The 22,905-nt window shown below is 34.6% G+C and overlaps 3 protein-coding genes across 3 annotated transcripts; all 3 read left to right on the top strand.

The window, feature by feature from the left end:
* Positions 1–5,618: 5,618 nt before the first annotated feature.
* Positions 5,619–12,386, top strand: LOC112024114 (NADPH-dependent aldo-keto reductase, chloroplastic). Its single transcript, XM_065778253.1, has 7 exons — positions 5,619–5,888; positions 9,581–9,631; positions 10,286–10,362; positions 10,480–10,567; positions 10,958–11,233; positions 11,478–11,726; positions 12,094–12,386. Exons 1-7 carry the CDS (start codon positions 5,769–5,771, stop codon positions 12,178–12,180), a joined length of 948 nt encoding a protein of 315 aa, XP_065634325.1. The 5' UTR covers positions 5,619–5,768; the 3' UTR covers positions 12,181–12,386.
* A 1,808-nt stretch (positions 12,387–14,194) lies between these two features.
* On the top strand, positions 14,195–16,355 carry LOC136069557 (uncharacterized protein At2g39795, mitochondrial-like). Its single transcript, XM_065778252.1, has 3 exons — positions 14,195–14,561; positions 15,555–15,904; positions 15,987–16,355. Exons 1-3 carry the CDS (start codon positions 14,295–14,297, stop codon positions 16,144–16,146), a joined length of 777 nt encoding a protein of 258 aa, XP_065634324.1. The 5' UTR covers positions 14,195–14,294; the 3' UTR covers positions 16,147–16,355.
* Positions 16,356–21,905: 5,550 nt separating this feature from the next.
* Positions 21,906–22,697, top strand: LOC112024101 (uncharacterized). Its single transcript, XM_024056738.1, has one exon. It carries the CDS (start codon positions 21,906–21,908, stop codon positions 22,695–22,697), a length of 792 nt encoding a protein of 263 aa, XP_023912506.1.
* The last annotated feature ends 208 nt before the right edge of the window (positions 22,698–22,905 follow it).

Raw genomic sequence — 22,905 nt, 5'->3', positions numbered from 1 at the left:
GAATTATAATTTTAATTCTATTTTTATTTTTTAAGAATAAAGATTATCTAATTAGATTAGGTGAATTTTTATTTTTATTTTTTTAATTGTCTTAATATATAGAGATATATAAGTAATGGTTAACTACTTACAGTTTGTCAGGTCCAACTTGTGACATGTAAAATAATTTGTGGTTCTAAAACTACTATCTTCTACTTTATATGAACCACCATTTTTTTCACTAATTATAACGAGTCATGTAAAAAATTATGAAAAAATTGTGCATTTTTTTTTTGTAACATTAAAATTTTTTAGCACCATAAATGTGAGACTAGCCTCATCACACGCGCTTCGCGTGTGAGATGAGGCTCTTTTTTTTTTAATGGTCCTATTTTGTAGCCAAAAAAAAAAACGTGTTTTTATTTTATATATATAATTTTTATTTTAAAATTTTAATTTATAAGTAGATAAAAGCAATTTGAAAATCAATAAGAGAATAAATTTATTTTTTAGGCAATATTTTAGTAGGAGTTAAGAATTGTATTTTTACCAGATTGTTCTTTAGTTTTGTTTCTACTTAAACATAAGGATGTAGGGATATTTTAAAACTAAGAAAATGTGAAGTCTAAATAGAAAAAATCCTTTAAATAATAATATAGATATAAATAAACTAGATACGATGAAATCCACTTTGATGTGAAATTCATACAATTACATGTATTGAATACACCATGTATCATCTTTTCAAAATCGTGGCTAAATTGCAACACACAAAATTGTGTCTTTCTTTCTCAATTACGACATTGTTGTTGTTTTGAAGAGCATGCGAGTTGTAATTGTGTGATTGTTGACTAAATTAGAGTGCTGGACTGACACTCAACTACTTAGGGGGTGTTTGGTAATAGTTTTCAAACAATCATTTTTAGTTTTTAAATAATATTTTACGTATTTCAATGCACTTTTTCATTCACACATTTTTTATAAATATTTTTAAACAACAATTTTTAATTTTCAAACACATATACCGAACGGGCCCTTAATATGTCATCCCACAAATATTGGGACCTTTCCGGTCCCCTACATTTTCTTTTTCTCGAGTTTCTGACAAATACCAGTGACTTGCCTGCTTTGTTTAGGAAAGTGCTCGTCCTTTTTTTTTTTTTTTTTTTTTTTCTTTTTTGATAGGAAGTGCTCGTCTTTTTAAGTATAAATAAAATGGTAGCCGACAAGTATGCTTGGAGTTGGCAAATCGTATTCAGCAAAAAAAAGAGTTGGCACATCGTGTTTGAATATTTGCTTTTAATATCATCCTCTTGTTTAAGCTTAATGACGTTGCACTCTTTTCTGCCACATACTTTGCAACAAATTTCAAGGAAAATTTTGAATGCTTTTTTAATTTTCGGAAGAAAGAAAAAGTATCGCGTATTAGTTTAAAATTCATCAACGTCAAACCTTACAACTATATAAAGTTGCGTAAAAATAATAGTTTTTATAGTAATAATGTATATTTACATAATACTATTTATTTGATATTTAATTTTTATTATTTCTTTACAATAAAGCAGACAATAGATGTTATCTGTAAAGAAAAATAAATAATTAAAATAAATGAATAAAATTTGATATTTTAATAAATATAATATTAAATAGATAATTTGAAATTGAATGTTTTTGAAAGTTAAATATGTAAAAAATAAAAAAATAAATTCTTATATTAAAATAGACAAAAAAATTTACACGAACTAATATGAATGTTCTTTTACAATCACTTTCATACTAGTGGCCTATAAGGTTGTTACAAAAGTAAAAAATAATTTTGGAGATAGCACTCAAAATTCTAGAGTTCTTTTTTTTCCCCTAAATGTTTTACCTATCAAAAAAGGAGTTCCTTTTTTCATTTCTTTTTTTTAACAAAAAGTATAATGTCAGTATGTCACTGTAAAATTCATGACAAATTTCAATTTCACAACAATTGAAATGTTAAGTTGATAAATTGAGATGTACCACAAAAGTGATTGCAATTATGATTTTATGTAAAAATGATATTGTAATAATCATACCACTTTAACAAATAACAATTGTAAAATTTATTATGTCTACAACAACATTGTTGATGATGCTCAGATCGTCAGTCAGAATGATTGTCCAGGAGGGAAGCCATCCAAAGCCAACCTGATTCTGAGAAGGTGAAAGAGTGAAAGGAAGTAGTGTGAGTCACCAGTGTGGTGCCTGCCATAAAGTCTCCGATGCTAAAATTAGAATGGCTACAGTAAAAGGAGAAGTATAAGATATTTGAATATGTGAGCTAGAGTTTTTTTTGTACCTTGGTAGGTATGAGCTATCTGTATATATACCTGTCTCATTTTCCTAGCAGTTGGTAGTGTTGTTAATGGAGGCTTGAATGGGTTATCTGTAACACTTCCTTGAAATGTAAATGGGAGGATCATTGTTACTTCAACAGTAAAGAGATTTCTTGCGGTCATGTAACATATTGCCATTATGTAGGAACTGTCAACCTTCTCTTTGTCCAATGGGTTCAAGTGATGACGAACTGGAAGGGTTCCTTCATTTGTCGGTCCCTTTTGTGGACAAAGAGATTGCCTGAGGGAATTGTGGTCGTCCATCAATTGTTATTTTGTTAAATGTCTTTCATCTTACAGATTTGCATCCAAAAAGAATATTCATGTCATAATATTTCAAAGTGGCTAGGCAATTCCCTTATTATTCAAAAGAGAAAAAAAAAAAAAATCAACGATTCTCTTATTTGAAATATGAGAAATGAGGGAAGATTGAAAGACTTCAATAGAAAAGTTAGAAATAGTTATTTCCATGGTTTTCAGATGCAAACTGTTCAAAGAATCGGAAAAATGAGAGGTTCAAGGTTATTAAGGTCGGACCGAGATGATATCATAATTAATTTAATAATTAATTAAAATACAAATAAATGTATTTAAAGTATATAAATAGTAGCAACATTGACTAAAAATATCTAAAAATAATTGAAATAGAATTTATAATAAAATTTATTGATATTATAAGGTTAATGTAAATTAGTACAACATAAATAAGAATTAAAAAATATTTTATAATAATCCTACAAGTATAAATCATTTTGATTAAATAAAATTACTTTCGATTATTTTAGTTAATTCCCATGCAAAGGCATTATTCTTTAATCAAAAGTAAATTCATCAAGAAAATAAATTTAGTAATATTTAATAAATTGAGAGAGAAGAGATAGAATGAGTTGAACAATTATATAATCGCATAAATATATAATAATATAATATACTTTATACTTCTTCACTTGCACCCTAAGTGGTGCGTTGGCTATGATGCTGGACTTGGTTCTTCAATAAGGCAGAGGTTTCAGTGTTCTACACTCCTCAACTCCCTTTTATCTATTTTTAAAAAATAAATGCAACATTTTTATTTTTATTTAAACTTTGATGAGATACTTAAAAATGCTAGAAATATTAATTGAGTTACAAGATTTTTCTCTACTTTTAAACAATAAATGCAACTCTCTATTTTTATTTTTATTTAAACTTTGATAGTTAAATAAAAAGAGAGATATTTAAAAATGCAGAAATATTAATTGAGTTATAAGATTTTGACAATATCTATTTTAGTGAATGATTATTTTTTTATCATATTTATTTTCCCGATCAAACAAATGGTAATGTAATGTTTGTGTTGACCTAAACGTTTTTGGAATTTTCAAGGGTTTGGCTTGATTGAAAATATTAGTAAAATCCAAAACAATTTTGGTTTGACCAAAAAAAAAAAAAAAACCAATGCTATGAAAGTGTAAATTATTTTACCCTTTGAACAACACTACCACCATCCCAACTGTCAGTCATGACCACTTAGCCTTTGAAAACACTACCGCCATCCCAACTGTCAGTCACAACCTGAATAATCCAACCACTCCACTGTCTCCCCTCCGGCCTCCTCCCCCATGCAACCCATAGGTCGCCGCTCCTCCCCTCACAACCCAACCATGTCTCTACCACTCCTCCCTACACCACCTAACCATTCCCCGCAATCCCTCCTCCCCCATAGAACCCACACATTAGCGTTGCCACTCCTCCCTACACAGCCCAGCCATGTCGTTACAAATTAGGTCCCATGTTTTTTATCTTGTCAATTTAACAAGTATCAGTAGGCAACTATCTCTCCCTTTGTAGGAGTCCTTTCTGTCTCGCCTTACACCAGTCCCTTTCTCTCACCTTGTTTGAGTTTTTTCTCCCTTCATTGCTACGGGTCATCGATGGGTTTTCTAAGCCTTAGGGCTTGATTAACCCCCATGGATATGGATCAATCAATCATCAACGGAATTCAACATCTTTAGCTTACTAAAGAAGAAGAAGAAAGCTTCTCCATCTCAACCACCAGCAGATCAAATTTATTAGAGGAGTGTGCTTTGAGCTTATTTGGTCGGCTTCTAGTAGATCAACACTAGAATATTTCGAGCTTTAAAGAAGTAATTTAAGTTTAAAAAAAAAAAAAAAAAAAAAAAAAAAAAAAAAAAAAAATTACATCCAAAGCCACAAAATCAAAAAATCATCAAAATCAAAGAATCACAACAAAGACCCAAAACCACCCCGATCAATCCACACCCAGCACCCAAAACCACCTCGATCAACCCACAAACCCATCCATCGAAATCAAGAACCCACCAAAATCAATCAAAACTACTGAAATTAAAACTCACCAATATCAAATTGCAAAATCCACTCACCGAACCATCGCAGAGACCTACCACGAACCACCGTAGAGAGCCACGATCCACGAAAAACCACCACAACCCAACCACACCCATCCACACCCAAGACCCACGAACTCGAGATGCAGAGAGAAAGGGAAACAGAGAGGCAGAGTGAAAATGAAAGAAAGAGTAAGAAGGAGTGGACGGAAAGCACGAGAGAGACAGTGAAAAGAAAAGGAGTGGACAGAGATCACGAGATCAGCGGCGGCATGTGGGTATGGAGATAGCACAGAGATCGGAGGGTAATTGGATCGGACAGTGGGGATGGAGATAACGACGATGATGATGACGAGGAGAGAGCATGTGGGTTTGGAAAATAACGGTAGTTTGGCGAGCTATGGAGGGCTTGTCTAAGAGAGAGACACCAGAAGGAGAGAGAGATGGAGAGCACAAGAGAGAGTGACAGAGGAGAAGTGAGAGAGGAGAGAGAAGAGACTTGAGACAACACGGAAGAGAGAGAGAAAGAAATTAATAAAAAAATTATAGTATAGTGCTACAATGCGGTCTTATTTTTGAGACCGCACTGTAGTAGTATTGCAAAACTTTTAACATATATAATCTCTGATGGAGCACATTTTTGGATCAAAAATGCTAAAAAATAGCATTTTTTAGCATATACCATGTTTACTGGGAATGCTCTTAAAAATCGAAACCCATGTGATAAGGCCAATTTTTTTTTTTTGGGCCGTGACAACTGTGAGTACTTAATAACCAGTAACAGTTGAGATAAAAAATGGTAAAAAATTGTGTAGTACTCTTTCACCCGAAGAACTTGCATTCTTCCTCTCACCATGATCGCTACACGTGGCAGGAAAGGAAGCGAGTTTGATACGGTGCGGAGTGCGAACTGTATCGTCAGTTTTCATTATAAAGAGGCCCGAGACGCCTTCATTTTCGTACTCTTGCAGTCTTTGTTTACTCACATTTTCGTCGTTTCTTTTCGTCTCGTCTCTTTGCTTCATTACAACACATATTATCAGCGTGGAATCAACGCACTTCGTAGCAAAAACTCTGATAAATGGCGAACCCAATTTCATTCTTTCAACTGAACACCGGCGCTAAGATCCCTTCTGTCGCTTTGGGTACGTGGCAATCTGACCCTGGACTCGTCGGCGAAGCTGTCGCCACCGCCATTAAGGTCTCTCTCTCGCTCTTTTTCTTCTTCTTTATTTTCAACATGATTATGGTGAAGAAAACAAATTTATGTCACAGATTGAGTAAAGTCGGTTCTAAAAAGTTTTCCTGGAAAAATTTTTCCGTGGAAATTGGATTTCGTCCATTTGTTTATTTATTTGTTGCTACCCGTGATGATGAATTTTATTTTAATGAAAAGTATTAGATTTTAGAAAAGCATGGTGCAGAAATTCCAGAGATCTAGGGGTCTGTTTGGCAAATCGATTTCAAATTAGAATAAAATGAACAATCACATGCAAGGATAGTAGTGAGCACAATACAAACTCTCTATGATTGACTGATTGTTTTAAGTCACTGTGTGACAACAACAGATTAACAAATCTCCTAGGTGGTTACCCGAATGATTTATTCTATTATTTTTAGCATACTGGGCAGGTTGTTTGTTGTATAATTTCCTTGGAGATCCATATGTGATTAACTGATTATTTTATCAATTTGTTCCGACAAATTTTCCCATTTTTTCTTGTGTATCGACTGGTGAATCTGATATATTTCTATATATTTTGCAATACTTACAATATTTTTGCCAATAATATTATATTGAAGGTTTCCAACATCTTGTCCAATATATTGCTTAAAATAAAACTCAAAGATAACAACGTTGTTTCGTTTAAAGGTTTTAAGCCACTTTTGACCAAAACACCAATCAGTTTTTAGTGTAGGCGAGAATTGAACTCTAGATCTCTTATATAACTATCAGAGACTTTACTAGTTGAGTTAACTGAAAGCTACTTAGGTGGCATTTGGTATGAGATAATGGCATAATGTGTTAGAATTCTGGGAATGTTTAAAGATTCCCTGGAATTCCCATGTTTGGTTGCAAATTGCACAAGAAAATCAGATGCTGGATGGTATTTGAATTCCCACCCAATCCCAATTTTGTGAGAATGTGGATATCCTTCAGAATGGGTGGGTATCCACACTCCCACAGCATGGAAAAAGTTGTTTTTTCAAAATATAAATTAATAATTTTACTCATTCCTCCCTATCCTTTAATATATACTAGCCTCATCACATGTGCTCTGCCCGTGTGCAATGAGGCTCGTTTTTTTTTTTTGGATTAGTGTTATAATTTTTCACTCATTTCAATTTGAGATTTACACTTATTTTCCCAAAAAAATTGCACGTTTAGAACCACTAATATAGCCAAAAGTATCATAAGCCAATTGAGTTAACTAGAAACCACTTAGGTGGCATTTGGTATGAGATAATGGCATAATGTGTTAGAATTATGGGAATATTTAAAAATTCCCTAAAATTCCCATGTTTGGTTGCAAATTGCACAAGAGAATTAGATGCTGGATGGTATTTGAATTCCCACCCAATCCCAATTTTGTGAGAATGTGGATTTCCTTCAGAATAGGTGGGTATCCACACTCCCACGGCAAGGAAAAAGTTGCTTTTCCAAAATATAAATTAATAATTTTACTCATTCCTCCCTATCCTTTAATATATACTAGCCTCATCACATGTGCTTTGCCCGTGTGCAATGAGGCTCGCTTTTTTTTTTTTTGGGTTAGTGTTATAATTTTTCACTTATTTCAATTTGAGATTTACACTTATTTTCCCAAAAAAATTGCACCTTTAGAACCACTATAGCCAAAAGTATCATAAGGTTAGCTCTAAAAAAATGAATAAAAAAATGAACACCAAAGTAGCAATGAAATATGTTTGTTATTATTATTATTTTTGATGTGATATGGGGCAGTTTTTTTTTTTTTTTTTACAGAACTAGGGATAGGTTTTTTTTAATAGTTGGGTTTTTTTTTTTTTTTGGAGAAGGTGGGAATTGTGGAGAGTTTTTATTTTTTCACTTTTTGTTATTAATTATTGTCAATTTATAGTTTTAACCCTATTTCTTATTTTTTAGGAATAAGGATAAGTTAATTAAATTAGGGGTATTTTTGTAAGTAAAAAACGCAATAACTAACTTTTCGAATCTTCTTAATATATATAGAAGACTAGCCACATCACACGCGCGAAGCAATGAGGTTTTTTTATTATATTTTTTATAGTGTCATAATTTTTCATTCATTCCAATTTGAGGTTTATACGTTTTCTCATTGATATTATGTTTAGAACTACTAATACAACCAAAAGTCTCATGAGGTTAGATTCAAAAAATGAATAAATATTACACGTTTATTTTGTAGTAAAAGAAAAATCATGGTTTTTTTTTTTTATTTTATATATATAATTTTTATTTTGAGAATCTAATTTATAAGTGGATAAAGCAATTTGAAAATCATCAGGAGCGTGGTCCTATTTTTTAGGCAATGTTTTAGTGGGAGTTAAAGTTGTATTTTTTACCAGATTGTCCTTTAGTTTTGTCTCTACTTCAATATAAGGGTGTAGGGGCATTTTTGAACCAACAAAATAAGGATCCCAAATAAGAGAAACCCCTTAAATAGTAGTATTTAATATATATGTGTGTGTGTGTGGAGAGAGAGAGAGAGAGAGAGAGAGAGTAATTCTTAACCATAATTTTTAGAAGGAGATAAAGACAATTTTTTTTTTTTTTTTAAGAATCTCCTATTTGGGATTAAGTTAGATGCTTATGAAAGTAAATTATTTTAATTAACAAAGCATGATGTTGTGACTTGTGATTGCAGTGAAGATTAAGAATTTAAAAAATTATTTTTGTATTATATAGGTCATTGAAGAATGTTAAAAGTTAATATTAGTGAATTTGCCATGATTTATAGTTTATATTTTGTTTCTTATTATTTATTTGGAAGAAGATTAAAAAAAAAAAAAAGACTTGATATTGTGTTTATAAATCTAACAATATTTTGGGGAAAATAAATAATTCTTATAAAACTCTCGGGAATATTAGTAGGTTCCTAATCAAACCAAGCATAGTAATTGTCATTCTCAAGCATCACATTTTAAGGAATCTGAATGCTAGGAGTAATGTAGATTCCTTTAAACCAAACGCCCCATTAACAACATGCCCTATATGTGTCAGCTTAGACCTTCTGTTTCTAGGAGCAGTAAAATGAGACATTTCATACATTTTGTTATGACAATTTTTTTTTTTTTTTTAAGAATCTCCTATTTGGGATTAAGTTAGATGCTTATGAAAGTAAATTATTTTAATTAACAAAGCATGATGTTGTGACTTGTGATTGCAGTGAAGATTAAGAATTTAAAAAATTATTTTTGTATTATATAGGTCATTGATGAATGTTAAAAGTTAATATTAGTGAATTTGCCATGATTTATAGTTTATATTTTGTTTCTTATTATTTATTTGGAAGAAGATTAAAAAAAAAAAGACTTGATATTGTGTTTATAAATCTAACAATATTTTGGGGAAAATAAATAATTCTTATAAAACTCTCGGGAATATTAGTAGGTTCCTAATCAAACCAAGCATAGTAATTGTCATTCTCAAGCATCACATTTTAAGGAATCTGAATGCCGGGAGTAATGTAGATTCCTTTAAACCAAACGCCCCATTAACAACATGCCCTATATGTGTCAGCTTAGACCTTCTGTTTCTAGGAGCAGTAAAATGAGACATTTCATACATTTTGTTAACGGAAAGTGCAAACCTGTCTTGCTAATTTTTACAAATGATTATTTATTTCCTTGTTGTTTAGCACTCAACCAACATTTTTACTTGTACTGCAGGTTGGATACCGCCATATTGATTGTGCTCAGGTCTATGGCAATGAGAAGGAGGTAAATACAGTGTCTACCTATCAAATCTTTTTTTAAGTTCTGGCCTCAACGTCCTTCAATTGTTATTATTGTGATCAATAGGTTCAGTCTTATGTCTAGAATTTCTTTATTTATCTAAAAGCCATGATGGTTTAGAGTTTAGACCTTGCTAAAGTATGACTTGTATGGTTGCATTTGTTTTGTCTGACCCATGTGATTGTTTCTCTAACCAAGTTCTTTATTATTATGTCTATTAAAAAAAAGTACTTTATTATTGTGAAATCCTCATTTCTTTACCTTTTTCACCAATAAAAAGTTTTCTCAATTTTTAGTTTGTTTGATTCCCAGTACGGTAAACATTTTACTATTTTTTTCTCTGATCTTACTTTTGAGATTTTTCTGCTTCTAGATTAGAGTAGCCTATGCATCTTCTTTCTCATGGTTTACTCTATTTGGATGTAAAAATGATGACAAGACCTCTTTGTGCATATTCCTGATCAGGTTTATTATAATTCACATACTGGGAATTGACACGTTCATAATGTGAAATTTATAGTTTTGCAATACATGTGTGATGCCTAGTAGCTTTATTATACAATCTTGCATGATATTTTAAATTGCTTAAGCCTTTGCAAGAATTGTATGTCAACATTGTCTAATCCTTTATTCTTGTAGATTGGTTTGGTTCTGAAGAAGCTGTTTGAAGATGGTGTGGTGAAGCGTGAGGATTTGTGGATTACTTCCAAACTCTGGTTTGTTTTTATTTGAACAATATCAATGATATTGCTGCATGCTTTATGCCTTATTAACTGGGCTTAGACTTCATCTAGTATTTTTTACCCCCTCTAAAATACTGTCATGATCCACAGGTGTACTGATCATGCTCCTGAAGATGTTCCAGTGGCATTGGATAGAACTTTGCGAGACTTGCAGCTTGATTATATTGATCTATACCTTGTATGTACTACTGGTTATAGTGACTATTCAATTTTTCTTTTGAACTTGGTAAAAAAGATTTTGCATTCATACACTTATAGCGCCTATTCAATTTCCTTCTTGAAACTTGGTAAAAAGAGCTTTTTCATCAATATACCTTGTTACAGTCTTTGGAGTCCAATTGATAGAAATTGCCTAGATCTACCTGATTGAAGGTTAAATACAAGAGGGTCTTTTTTATTTCATCAAGAATGTTACAAATAATTTCAAAGCATACTATCATAGTTTGCCCCAAGTCTAGCTACCTTGCTTCTGTTTTTCCTGGAAAATTACATTGCATTTTTTACTTAACAATATGTTTATTGAGGACATTATTCAACTATAACTAAATGAGGCTGTTGAATTTTTAAGATCCATTGGCCAGTCCGGATGAAGAAGGGGTCAATAGGCTTTAAGCCGGAAAACCTTGTTCAGCCAGATATACCTAGCACTTGGAAAGCATTGGAAGCCCTCTACGATGCTGGCAAAGCTCGAGCTATTGGTGTGAGTAATTTCTCTTCGAAGAAATTGGAAGATTTGATCAAGGTAGCACGTGTTCCTCCTGCTGTTAACCAGGTGGAGTGTCATCCTTCTTGGCAGCAGACAAAGTTACATGCATTTTGTAAATCCAATGGAGTTCACCTTTCTGTGAGTTGGCAAATTTTTAATCGATTTTATTTGCTTGAGTTTTTTGTTAAATTGAAATATTGATTTCCATTGCAATCTTGAATTATCTAGCCAATGAGCTTGCTCAATTGGCACTTCTTCCTTCAATAACAATGGATGGAGGGTGAGGTCATGGGTTCAAAACCCACTAGGTGTGTATCTATGAATTAAAATGTAGTCTTGAATTTATCTAGAATTTTTGTTGAAACTGTTATACCTTTTATAGGCATATTCGCCATTAGGTTCTCCTGGCACAACGTGGCTCAAGAGTGATGTCCTCAAGAATCCAATTTTAGTTACAGTTGCGGAGAAATTAGGCAAAACGCCTGCACAAGTTGCCCTTCGCTGGGGGCTGCAAATGGGTCATAGTGTGCTTCCAAAGAGTACAAATGAAGCAAGGATCAAAGAGAACTTTGATGTCTTTGACTGGTCCATACCCGAAGACTTGTTCGCCAAGTTCTCTGAAATTGAGCAGGCAAGTAATCAGTTAAATATCACCTGTATAAATGGTGCTTCTGAAATTACTACACTTGGTTTTATTATGGCCAAATGACATATAGCTGTTATGCCATGGATCGTAAATGCTATCTACTAATATGTTATAAATGAAAAAGCCCCCGAAATTTTATGGCCATCAATTATCATTTGTAATATGCTAATTCCCTATATTACTTGTCAAAAAAAAAAAAATTATATATATATGCTAATCTGTTGGGGGGGGGGGGGGGTGTTGTGGATAAGGGTACAATGACTATATTATTATGATGATGATGATACTGTTCAGGATGGCTATTTGGGCGACTCATTTATCTTCATAAAACTCTTCTCTTTAAACTGTGCAGGCAAGACTGATTAAGGGGACCTCATTTATCCATGAGACTTATGGCGTATACAGGACTATTGAGGAATTCTGGGATGGCGAAATCTGAGCAGTTGGATAAGTACTGGTTATTGGAGACAGAAGCAAGAGAGAAGTAACATTTGATGTTTTATCTTTATTCTTGATATTTCAGTGATAAAAAAGAGTATTAGGTGTCTGGTAATGGTTTTTATGGGGAGGAACCCTTTCAAATGTGTGAAGTTTTATGTTGGCATACTCGAATACTATTTATGTTTTTTTCTTTTTCTTTTTTAATCTGCACTTTTTTCTTTACCTGCACTTCTGCGGTAAGGTCTAGGGATGCACAATTTACCACTTTAGAGCATTCACCTTGGATTAGGCAAAATACTATTTCAGTTTAAATATGGGCCAGAATAGCTATATACCCATCTATCACTTTTTTGAAATCTTGAGTACTTTGAAAAAATAGCCTTCAAATTTGCCGTGTTACTTTTTATGGAACTCGAGTATCATAAAAAAATTTCAAAATTTTTCCAAGAAACTTGAGTTTATGGAACTCGAGCACCATGAAAAAAATCAAGTTCCCCAAACTCAAGTTCCCAATTAGTGGTAGCTCTCTACATATTTCAAAAACAGTGGTAAATTGCAAAATATTTTTAAAAAGTCATATTTGGCCGTTTTGGCCTTAAATATGCCTAGTGTATTGGATTCTCAATCTATTAGCCAAAACGGATTTTAGCTGCCGTGCTTCTTTGGAAATAGATAGCACGTATCACAAATAGATAGCACATAACTTAGCCAGCTGAATGGCAAAAGTTACCGGTGAAGAATATTTAACAATAAACTAAATGCCAAAGGAAAATTTCTAGATCATGATATTTTCCTTTGAATATAACATAATTTCTAGCTTTGCACTTAGGAAAAGGAAAATTGCAAAGCACCTCACAAATTAAATTGGAGCTTTGCACTCTAGATCATGATATTTATAAATATATACAAAGTTTTTCATTTTTACCCCTACCAAAATCATTTTGTTGGGGTGTAAAAAGGGTTTAATTTTGGTGTATTATTCCAAGTCCTTAACAAATGCACACCAAAAAAGTTGGAAAATATTCACCTCCTTCGTCACTTCTAAGAGTTTTAATCCTCCTACTTGTTTGTGTTTCTACTTCATTTTTATAGTGTTGAGCATGTCAAGAAATTCATCCTTGTTTTTCTTCGATTTTACATATGTAAATTTAGAAAAATCATCAATGAATGGAAAAGAAAACTGCATACTTTAACATAAGTTTCAATAGTTAAAATTTAATATGTTAACTAATCATGTAACAATGATGATTATTTCATGTCATAAAAAAGATGACTTGGATACACATCGATTTTGCAATCACATTAAAAACAATGAATATAAACAAACAATTATTAAAATAATCCATATCAAATAATCGAATCATTTCACAATATGAATTCAATTTCATGGCACACAAAGAATGTTAGTTAAAACTAACTTCTTTCTCCACTCACAATTCATTACCACGAAACTCTTGTTCATTGGTTGGATTCAATATTATCACAGCATCTTAGACCCAAATTTATTATATTGTATATGAAAGGTAAGTTTAACATCTCGTATTTTTTGCTAGCTTATTTGCTGAAAGATGAGATAAAAAGTAAAAATTTAAGACTAGTGATATTCTTATTTATTAATAGTTGAGACAAAAATGTAAATTTAAAGAAGACAATCTACTAAAAGAAAAAAGAAGAAGGCCAAACTATGCCGCTTAGCAGAAATATATGATATTGAGTTATAATTTTTTTTTTTTTCTCGATAGATACAATATATTTATTTTATTTTTTGTAGGTGGTGACATGAACCTCATATTTGTCTTTAAAAAGCAAATTACTATTTGTGCAATTATAGCTCACTTGAATTATAACTTGCCAATCCAAATACCCAAAGCTTGGTCATTACTTGCTATCGGCCCAAGAATGTTTGGGCATATTCTAAATCTAAAGCCCAAGTGCATCCAAAATGAGAAAGAAAAAAAAAAACTAAAAACCTTCCGAAAGGCATTTTCAACGAGTATAAAAGTATAAACCCTATATGGATTGGAACCTAAAACCAAAACCCTCTTAAGTGCAAAACCCTATAAGCCACCCAAGTCCCCACACTCTCGCTCACTCTCTGTACTTGTGAAGAAAATGGCCTTGAATTCCATGCTCCGCAGAGCCACTTCTTCTGTACTCCCTCTGGCCATCAGAGCCACCGTCGGATCCTCGAGATCCTTCCACAGCGTGATCTCCACCGCCCAGAAGGTCAAACTCGGCCACGCGCTGACCCAGAAAAGCTTCTCCCCATTCCTGCGTTTCTCCACCGCTGCAGCCGTTTCGAAAACAAGCCAAGACGAGAGCCTTATTCGGATCCTCGAGTCCGAGATCGACTGCGCCCAGAAGGACAACCTCGAATACGTGAGTTTTCTTCACGGTTTCTTCTTCCTTTCTCCAATTCTCTCTCTCTCTCTCTCTCTCTCTCTCTTTAATTATCTTCTTATTGGGTTATTAATTTTTCCATTTACCAAAAAAAAAAAAAAAAAATTTTTTTTGAAGGTTTCATTTTTTTTTTTTTTTAACTGTAAATTTTAGTTTGAAATTTTATGCAATTTTTGGATTTGGGTGATATGTAAAAATTTAATTGGGTATAATTTCATATTGGTTCCTTGAAACTTGCAAGCAAATCTGGTTCTGCCGAGTCTTGGGTTTGAACTTAGTATGTCTGTTATTGTGAATTCCGAAGTTGGAGGTTTAGTTCCAGAATCCAATCCAGTTTGAACCGTCATTTTGTGGCATAACAAATTGAGCCCCAAAATCTCAAAAAAGTAACAAATTAAAGGACTAAGTATCAAAAAAGTGAAATACTGAACCCCAAAATGAATGATATTTCAATTAATGGGCCTTTAATTTGTTACCTTTTGAAATTATAAGAGTCTGTTTGGCAATAGCTCATTTAACTTAATCTGAAAACATTTTGTTGAAATTACTTAAACTAAAAGTTAGCTGAAATAATACTGGACAACTCATGAATAGTTTGTACTACGAGACCTATGAATAGTAATAAAAATAAGTTAAATAGTAAAAAAAGCTGCCATTCCGCAACCTAAGTTTTAATTTGTGACACCCTTTTTTTTTTAATTTAAAAAAAAAAACCTCAAAATCATCCGAAATAAATTCAGCATTTTGCCCTTTGGTTTCATTGAATATATTCTCATATTTTTGTACTCATTTTCCTTTATTCTTATGCCTATTATCTAGCTTTGAGAGTTACACGCTAGAAGACATGCAAGATGAAGGACTACTTTGTCATGTTATTGAGAAAAAAAGAAGGGGTGGGGGTGGGGGGTGGAATATGCATTAATAATTTGTTGATGTCTTTGACTTTTTTTCTTTTCAATGTTACCAAAACAGGATGATATCGAAGATGGTTTCCCTTTTGAAATTGAAAACAACCCTGGACAAAGAACTATAATACTAAAGAGTAATTACCAAAATGAAACCATCAGGGTAGAAGTTGACATGCCTCAAACTGATGAAATCGAGGAGGGTGAGAATGATGCTGATGATGATGATGATGCTGTTGATGGTGAGGCAAATACTGGTTCAAGCATTCCTTTGGTTGTGAGTATAACCAAAGGAAGTGGACTGTGTCTGGAGTTTGGTATCACCGCTTTGCCCGATGAGATTTGCATTGATAGCTTGTCAATAAAGCTACCAGATGCTTCTGAAGACCAGCTTGCATACGAAGGACCTGACTTCAAGTAAGCTTGTTGTAACCTATCACTCTTTTGATATAAATTTCTTGATAATCATTTATTCACCATCTGAATTTTTTTGCCCCAGTGATTTGGATGAAAACTTGCAGAAGGCTTTCCACAAATATCTTGAGATTAGAGGGATTAAACCCAGCACAACCAACACCTTGCGTGAATACATGGACATCAAAGAAAGCAATGAGTATCTGCTGTGGCTGAAGAACATCAAGAAATTTATTGAGAAGTGACTTCATTGACAATCCTACTTTCAATGTTTCGGTTTCGGGGAGGGTAGTAGACTCTTGCCTCTTTTTGATATTTCTCAGTTGGATTGGTATTATGTTGAGCTAGGAAGATTATACCTATAAAGTATGATTTCTAAGAAACAATGTTAGGCTTAGCCGCTTAGGCCAAATGAATTGAATCCTCTGAAATATAATTGAGGTCTGTTTGGTAAGTCCCTGTGACACTTGTTTTATTACTCATCTTGAAACTGTGACTATGTTTTTATTTTATTTTATAAAATCAATAGATGGTATTATTTTGACAAAGAATATTAGTAGAAAAATTGTCTATAGGTCGGATTAGATTGTGGATGTTCAGAGTAGTAGGTTCGAATTAAGTGCGTTTGGATTAGGGATTCTTTTTAAAATTTGCGTATTATCTTGTGTATAACTTTTTAAAATAGTAATTTTTTTTTACTTAGATAGTAATAATACAACTGTGCTAATGCTAATGTTTCTGTAAAAGGCTAATCCATTTGTACGCTAAATGTGAACTAAAAGTCAGTGGAGAGTAGATCTTTATAAATGGTTATGGCTTTAGCACATGTTTTTTTAGTAAATTAAACAAATCTTCCTCAAGTTTAACAGAATAACAGGGTCTCAAACTTTAATGAAAATGACACTCAGCCCCATCAAATGTAGGTTTCATTAGTGTCAAATAGTTTTAAAAAATGGACTAACCCGGGAACTCTTGGTAAGGACAAGGGTTAGTTCAAAATTTTGAATACGACTCTTTTGTGGTTTCTTCTCAAAAAAAAAAAAAAAAAAGAAAAAAAAAAAGCCTCTTTTGTGGTTAAAATAATAAACTTGCCATTGGTTGATAATAATGTTATTATTTTACCCTACATTAATGAAATCACCATTGGGCCCAGAAAATTCCAAAAATCTTCGTATTGCCCTGGTGTTATCAATTAAGTAGTAAGTACCCAATTTGTCAATTTATTTATACTTTTCTTTTCTTTCTCCCCTCCCTCTTCCTCCTTTGTAGTTCTTTTCTTTGAATCAAGGTACCTACATAATCAAATAAAAAATTTATAAGGAAACTTGAAGGAATATTAAATCAATAAAACATAGTATTTTAAGCAAAATATATAACTAGTAAAAAAAAAAAAAAGGTTTACTAACATCAATCAATGACTCCCGAAAACTTTTGCAAACTTCTCAAAAAACACTCTAATTTAACCTACGAAATTCATCATAGTCATTTCAATTACTAAGGTGTCAAAAAATAAAATAAAAAAAGCCTAAAATTAAGTATCCTAAATTCTAACAATTTCAAACCATTAAATCAATTGTAAATAGGGATTTCTAAAGTACTTATCTTGAAAATCTTTAAGCGAGATGAGGCCTTTTGGCAAAGCCTAATCAATTTCGGGCCACCAAACCCTGCAACTAATGAGAATGCCCCATGTAGGGAAATGTGTACCTTGTCACATTCCCTGCCTTCCAAAGGTGCCTAGAGGACAAACCAGACACAACAGAGCGACGACTCAAGATCGGATTTCCCCACCCCCCCCCCCCTCCCCCCAACAAAGGGGGATAGGAGACAACCATCTCAACCATATCAGGACCTACAGACAAGACCGGAAAGACCTAGAAAGGCAACCCGATTGGCAGATAGAGGCTCCTTAGAATTCCTAGTTTGTTCAAAAACTTTTTTGAGTTGTCTGAGTAAAAAATAACTAATTGGTTTAAGAGTGGCTAAAAGTTTCTAATCTAAAGTAGATATATATTGATTCAGATTTTATTTTTTCTGATCAATGGGTTCCATCATTTAATATTAGTTTATTAATAATTTGGAGATAAGAGAGTGATAGGAAGAGGTCGATAATGATAGGTACAATGTTAATATTGAGAATAGAAATTTGTAGTGCACAAAAGAAGGATGAAGTTTCCAATAAAACAAATATATTCAACGAATTGGGTCAATTGAGTTTGGATAAAAAAATGGGATGTTCTAAATAAGCTGCAAAACCTATATCCTTTAGCTGGTCTTTTGTTTGAAGGCCAGGTTAACTCAATATAAGCTATATTTTTTCCATATGCCAATAAAATATAAAATAAATAAAACTTAGAAGAAAAAAAAAAAAAAACTGAATCCTTCAAGCCTCAACCTTATGAAGAATGATTTTTGTGAAAAGAAAGAAAAAAAAAAAGAAAAAGAGAAAGAAGTGAAAGTGTGTGTCGACGCCCGGCCCAGAACAAAAAACCGTTGGGCCTTTGTCCAACCACCCGCCGTGGCAATGCTCCTGTGTGCGCAAGGCCTGTTAGAGGCCCCTCTTGAATGACTGTGCGGTGGTTCACGCGGTGCTTCGGGTGCTTTATCCCTCTCGGTGGAGGAAGGTAGGTCTACCTTTGGAGGCGTGGCAGGAATCTTGGCCAAATTTTAAAGGAATTACCAACGGTAAGTGAAGTCGCCACCAATCATTGGGTTTTTCTAAGGTGTGATTGATCACCTGTTTCTAGTTGATTTTATTACCAATCCTAGATTAAGAAAAATGACATTTTTTGTAATCTAATGTGGATGGCAAAAAATATTGATTCTTAGGTTCAGAAGTTTGGTTACGTGTGGGGAAGGTGTTAGACACCCCACAATGCCTGTCCAAAGACAATCCTTTGTTTTAATAAAACCTTAATTTTCGAAAATTGGCAGTAAAAACATGATTTCGGCATTGGCTTTCAGGGCTTTGAATGCATGGGGGCTTTGAGATTTAGCTTTTGAATGGGTGTGGTTCCAATCTATGCTTTCCTAAGGCATTCAAGGAAAGTGCCAGATTTCCATGGTGAAAACCTAGCGACGTGTCACCTTACTTTTGCAGCAGGAATTTGGCATTGCTCGCCTTAGGTAACACGGACTGTGACGATCACACCGGAAAGGGGCGAGCATGTATATATATACATACATCATGCACAATGCAAGCATGCAAAGCAAGAAAGTAAATGCCTACATCCCTAGAGCATGGCCCAAAATATAAGTGCAAGAAAATAAACAAGGGTCACCATACTCTAAAGATGAGGACAAATGGTACATGGCATGATATACCTAATACAAACCATCTAAGAGAGAAAGGGAAGAGGAAGGAAGGGTTTAAAAGAGTACATAACCAAAGGGAAAGGCTAAACTCCTAAGTCTATTGAACACTACCGCTTAGCTTAACCACATGCTTGCATCTGTGCCCTTTTTGCCTGTGCTTGGGAGACTGTGCCCTAGCTCCAAGTGTCCTCGCTCCATGTATGTACATGCAAAGGCAAAGACAAGAAACCAGCAGACAAGCAATGGAAAGAAGAGATGCAAAGAGCATATGAAAAGACATAAAGCAGATAAGCATGATAGGCATGGCGAGCAAAGAAGCAAGGATTAAACAAACAAGCGATAAGGCAAATAAGCAAGATAGCAAGCCGACAAGCAAAAAGGCAAATAAGAAAGCGAGCAAACAAAAGGTGGTGTCCGTGAGAGATAAATGTAGGTTTGGATCGGATATCCATAGCTTCATTGTGTTGAAGCATGGACGACACACCAGCAAGCAAGACTCATGTATAGACATGTAAGCAAGCATGTAAAGATGCACAGAAAGCCAACGGGTGGCACAAACAAGCATTGTAAGCATATTATCGCACGTAGCAGAAAAGGGGAAAGGTATGCACGAAGCAACCGGCATCGTGGTGATGCATCCCAAATGGTCACATCCGAACAAGGCCTCATGGGTGTCGGATGTAACCGCACAACCACAAACCCACTAAAGGCGTTAAACGTGGCAAAACCTTGAACAAGAAAGGGTAACACAAGCATAAAGCATAGAAGCGAGCAAGTATAGACATGCAAATAGAGGTGATCCAAACCCTTTGATGTGGGCCTTGGTGTATGGACAATGACAAAGACCATAGAGTCTAGATCGGGTCCTAACCATTAAGCCAAAACATAAGAAAGAAAGACAAAACAACAAAAAGGCTACAATAGCACATGACATAACAAACATAGCCTAGGTTTAAGCACACAAACATGGCATGAGGCACACAAGCACATGGAATATAGCATAAAGCATGTAGAGAACATAGATCCAAGCACATAGACATGTGAGAACATAGATCTAGACATATAGGCATAGAAACATACATGTAGACATGTAGAAACTTAGCACATAAACATGGAAGAACGTGAATCCAAGCATATAAGCATGTGAAGACAAGGATCTAACCATATAGAATGGAAATAAATACATAAAACACATAGATCCAAGCAAGGCATAGCCAACAACATCATACAAGCATGTGAGCATGTAACCCTAACATCTACCTAGAACTAAAGAGGCAAAATCATAGGAAAACATGGCTTAAAACCCTAAGCATGTAGGTCTAAACATATAAGCATGTAAAGAAGTAGATCTAAGCATGAAACATGGCATAAAGCATAAAAACAAAGAGATTTAAACTAGAAACACAAAGAAAGCAAGAAACATGCTAAAGAGAAAGATAAATCATGTTATTCAAGCAAAAATAGCAAGATAAATTCTAGAAAAATATTTAGAGGGTTAGGGGTGTGGATGGTAGCCAAAAAGCTTCATCCACACCCATAAACCCCAAATCCCAAGTGTAGAACCAAGGAAAAGAAGATCGGGTCTAAGAACAATACCTTGGGTTTTTTGGTGAAGAGAGAAGGATCAACAAGCTTTGATGTGTTTTTTGGTGTTTGGAAGAGAGAAAAACATGTAGAAAAACAAGGCAGAGAGAAAAATTCAGGAAACCTCCAGGTCTGAGGGGTGCTTAGGGCTATTTATAGCCCTGGCACGAACTATAAGGCGATGGTCCTTCAAGGGCTGCCAGCCTCAAACCTCCTCTGATCGGGTTGATCTTGACACCCTTAGAAAGGTTTTGACTTCCTATTTTTGAAAAGGTATGGAACTTGAAAATTCAACAGTCAGATCAAAAGTTATGGCTTTCGGAAGTTAGTGGTGCATCGATCGGTGGGTCATTCCGGTTTTTGTGATATCTTGGCTGTTCTAACTCCAATTTCAACCCATGAACAATCGTTAGAATGAGAATCTGATAATCTTCGTAATGGCATTGGTTTCAACCAGTTCTAACAACCGGATCAAAATTAGGGTTTTTAGGCCTACCTAGTATTGACTTCGGGTTAAATTTGGTCAAAGTTGTTAAAAATTTTCGAGAAGCTCAAGTTTGATGTAAAACCATAAAAAGTGTTATTTTGTGTGGCTTTTGACCTTGTTTGACCTTCGGTCAACCCTAGGGTGATCGAGGTATTTTGGTCATTTTTGCTGGAAAAAGCACTTCGGGTGCTCTGAAGCCTGAACGGGTTGCGCCACATCATTCTGAATGTTCTTATGGCCTTATAGAAAGAAAATAATATTTTTGGATTTTTCGAGGCCTGACACACAAATCAATGGCGAACAAAATACAGTATCAACAGTGTGAAACACTTTTACTCATAGTTAGAAAGCTAAAGAAATAAATGAAATACACTTTTACTCTACAACCACTATTTTTTTTTTTCAGGGTTTCTCTTATGCTAGAGTTTGAGCGGCGCTCTCTCTAGGATTTGTAGAATAGTGCGTCCCTCTCTTAGTAGAGGTTCTGTGTATCCTCTGCTCCTCTCTTCGTCGGGGTAGCGGTAGGGTGGTCTGGCTCTAGTATCCTTTTCTTCTGTTTGTCTTGCTTCAACTCTGTTTTTCCACTTTCTAACAGAGTAGTCTGGGGGTTGTCTCACTATGGAGGAAGTAGAAAATCTGTGGAGAAAGCTCTCCCTTTCTGAGGAGGAAGAGGTTGGTCTTGAAGTTCCGAAGCTACCTGGGGTTACAAAATCTCTCTTGGCTGGGAAGTTCCTAACCCACCGTATGGTGAACAAGGAGACGGTGTCCAGGACTTTCAAGCCCCTATGGAGAACCCGAAAACCCTTCCTAATACATGATATGAGTGAGAATAAAATGGTCTTTGAGTTCGAAAATGAGGTGGACTTGGAAAGAGTCATGGAGTTTGAACCATGGACCTATGATAAACACTTGGTGCTATTCCAAAGGATTGATGATACCACAACTATCTCTTCTTTATCTTTTACTGAATGTTCTTTTTGGGTTCAGATTCATAAATTACCCATCAAAAGCATGACTCCTGAACTTGGCCGGTCCATAGGAAGCTCAATTGGCAAGGTGGTTCGAGTGGCAGAGTTCGAAGAAAAAGGCACGATTGGTCGCTCACTCCGGGTTCGTGTGGCCATTGATGTGTCTAAGTCGTTGAGTAGGGGGAGAAAGCTATGGGATAATGGTGTGGCGGTTGGGTGGGTATCCTTTCGTTACGAAAGGCTCCCAAACTTTTGCTACTGGTGTGGTTGCCTATTGCATGAGGACAGGGAATGTGATCTGTGGCTTGGAAATAAAGGTAAGACACCCCTAGAGCAGAGGCAATTTGGCCCGTGGCTGAGGGCTGAAACGGACTACCATTTTCGTAAACCATGGAGTTCTGGAGTGGGATCGGAGTGTGAGAAAGCTTCACAGGCTCGCTAAACCATGTCTCCGCCGGTACAGGGGTCTCCATCTAGTCATCTGTCAGGCATGGGAGATGACACCCCTCGAGCCACGACATCCCAGCCCGATAAGGTAACCCGAGTTGGTGAGCCTGAAAGTAGCTTACACGAAAAGCCTTTGTTAGAAGATTCTAAAAGATTTGATGAGACGTTGTAGTGGATTGACAGAGAGTTGGGATTACCAGTGG

The sequence above is a fragment of the Quercus suber genome, unplaced genomic scaffold, assembly GCF_002906115.3.
Source record: "Quercus suber isolate HL8 unplaced genomic scaffold, Cork oak 2.0 scaffold_176, whole genome shotgun sequence".
Taxonomy (NCBI): domain Eukaryota; kingdom Viridiplantae; phylum Streptophyta; class Magnoliopsida; order Fagales; family Fagaceae; genus Quercus; species Quercus suber.
Note: the sequence above shows the minus strand (reverse complement) of the source record. Positions and strands in the feature narration are given on the sequence as shown.

Bases quoted from the DNA above. Each gene is read 5' to 3' on its own strand.
- LOC112024114 (XM_065778253.1), top strand. From the start codon at position 5,769: ATGGCGAACCCAATTTCATTCTTTCAACTGAACACCGGCGCTAAGATC. The intron at 9,632-10,285 runs GTAAATACAGTG...TTATTCTTGTAG, and splicing joins TCTATGGCAATGAGAAGGAG to ATTGGTTTGGTTCTGAAGAA. The intron at 10,363-10,479 runs GTTTGTTTTTAT...CATGATCCACAG, and splicing joins TGGATTACTTCCAAACTCTG to GTGTACTGATCATGCTCCTG.
- LOC136069557 (XM_065778252.1), top strand. From the start codon at position 14,295: ATGGCCTTGAATTCCATGCTCCGCAGAGCCACTTCTTCTGTACTCCCT. The intron at 14,562-15,554 runs GTGAGTTTTCTT...TTACCAAAACAG, and splicing joins AGAAGGACAACCTCGAATAC to GATGATATCGAAGATGGTTT. The intron at 15,905-15,986 runs GTAAGCTTGTTG...TTTTTGCCCCAG, and splicing joins TACGAAGGACCTGACTTCAA to TGATTTGGATGAAAACTTGC.
- LOC112024101 (XM_024056738.1), top strand. From the start codon at position 21,906: ATGGAGGAAGTAGAAAATCTGTGGAGAAAGCTCTCCCTTTCTGAGGAG.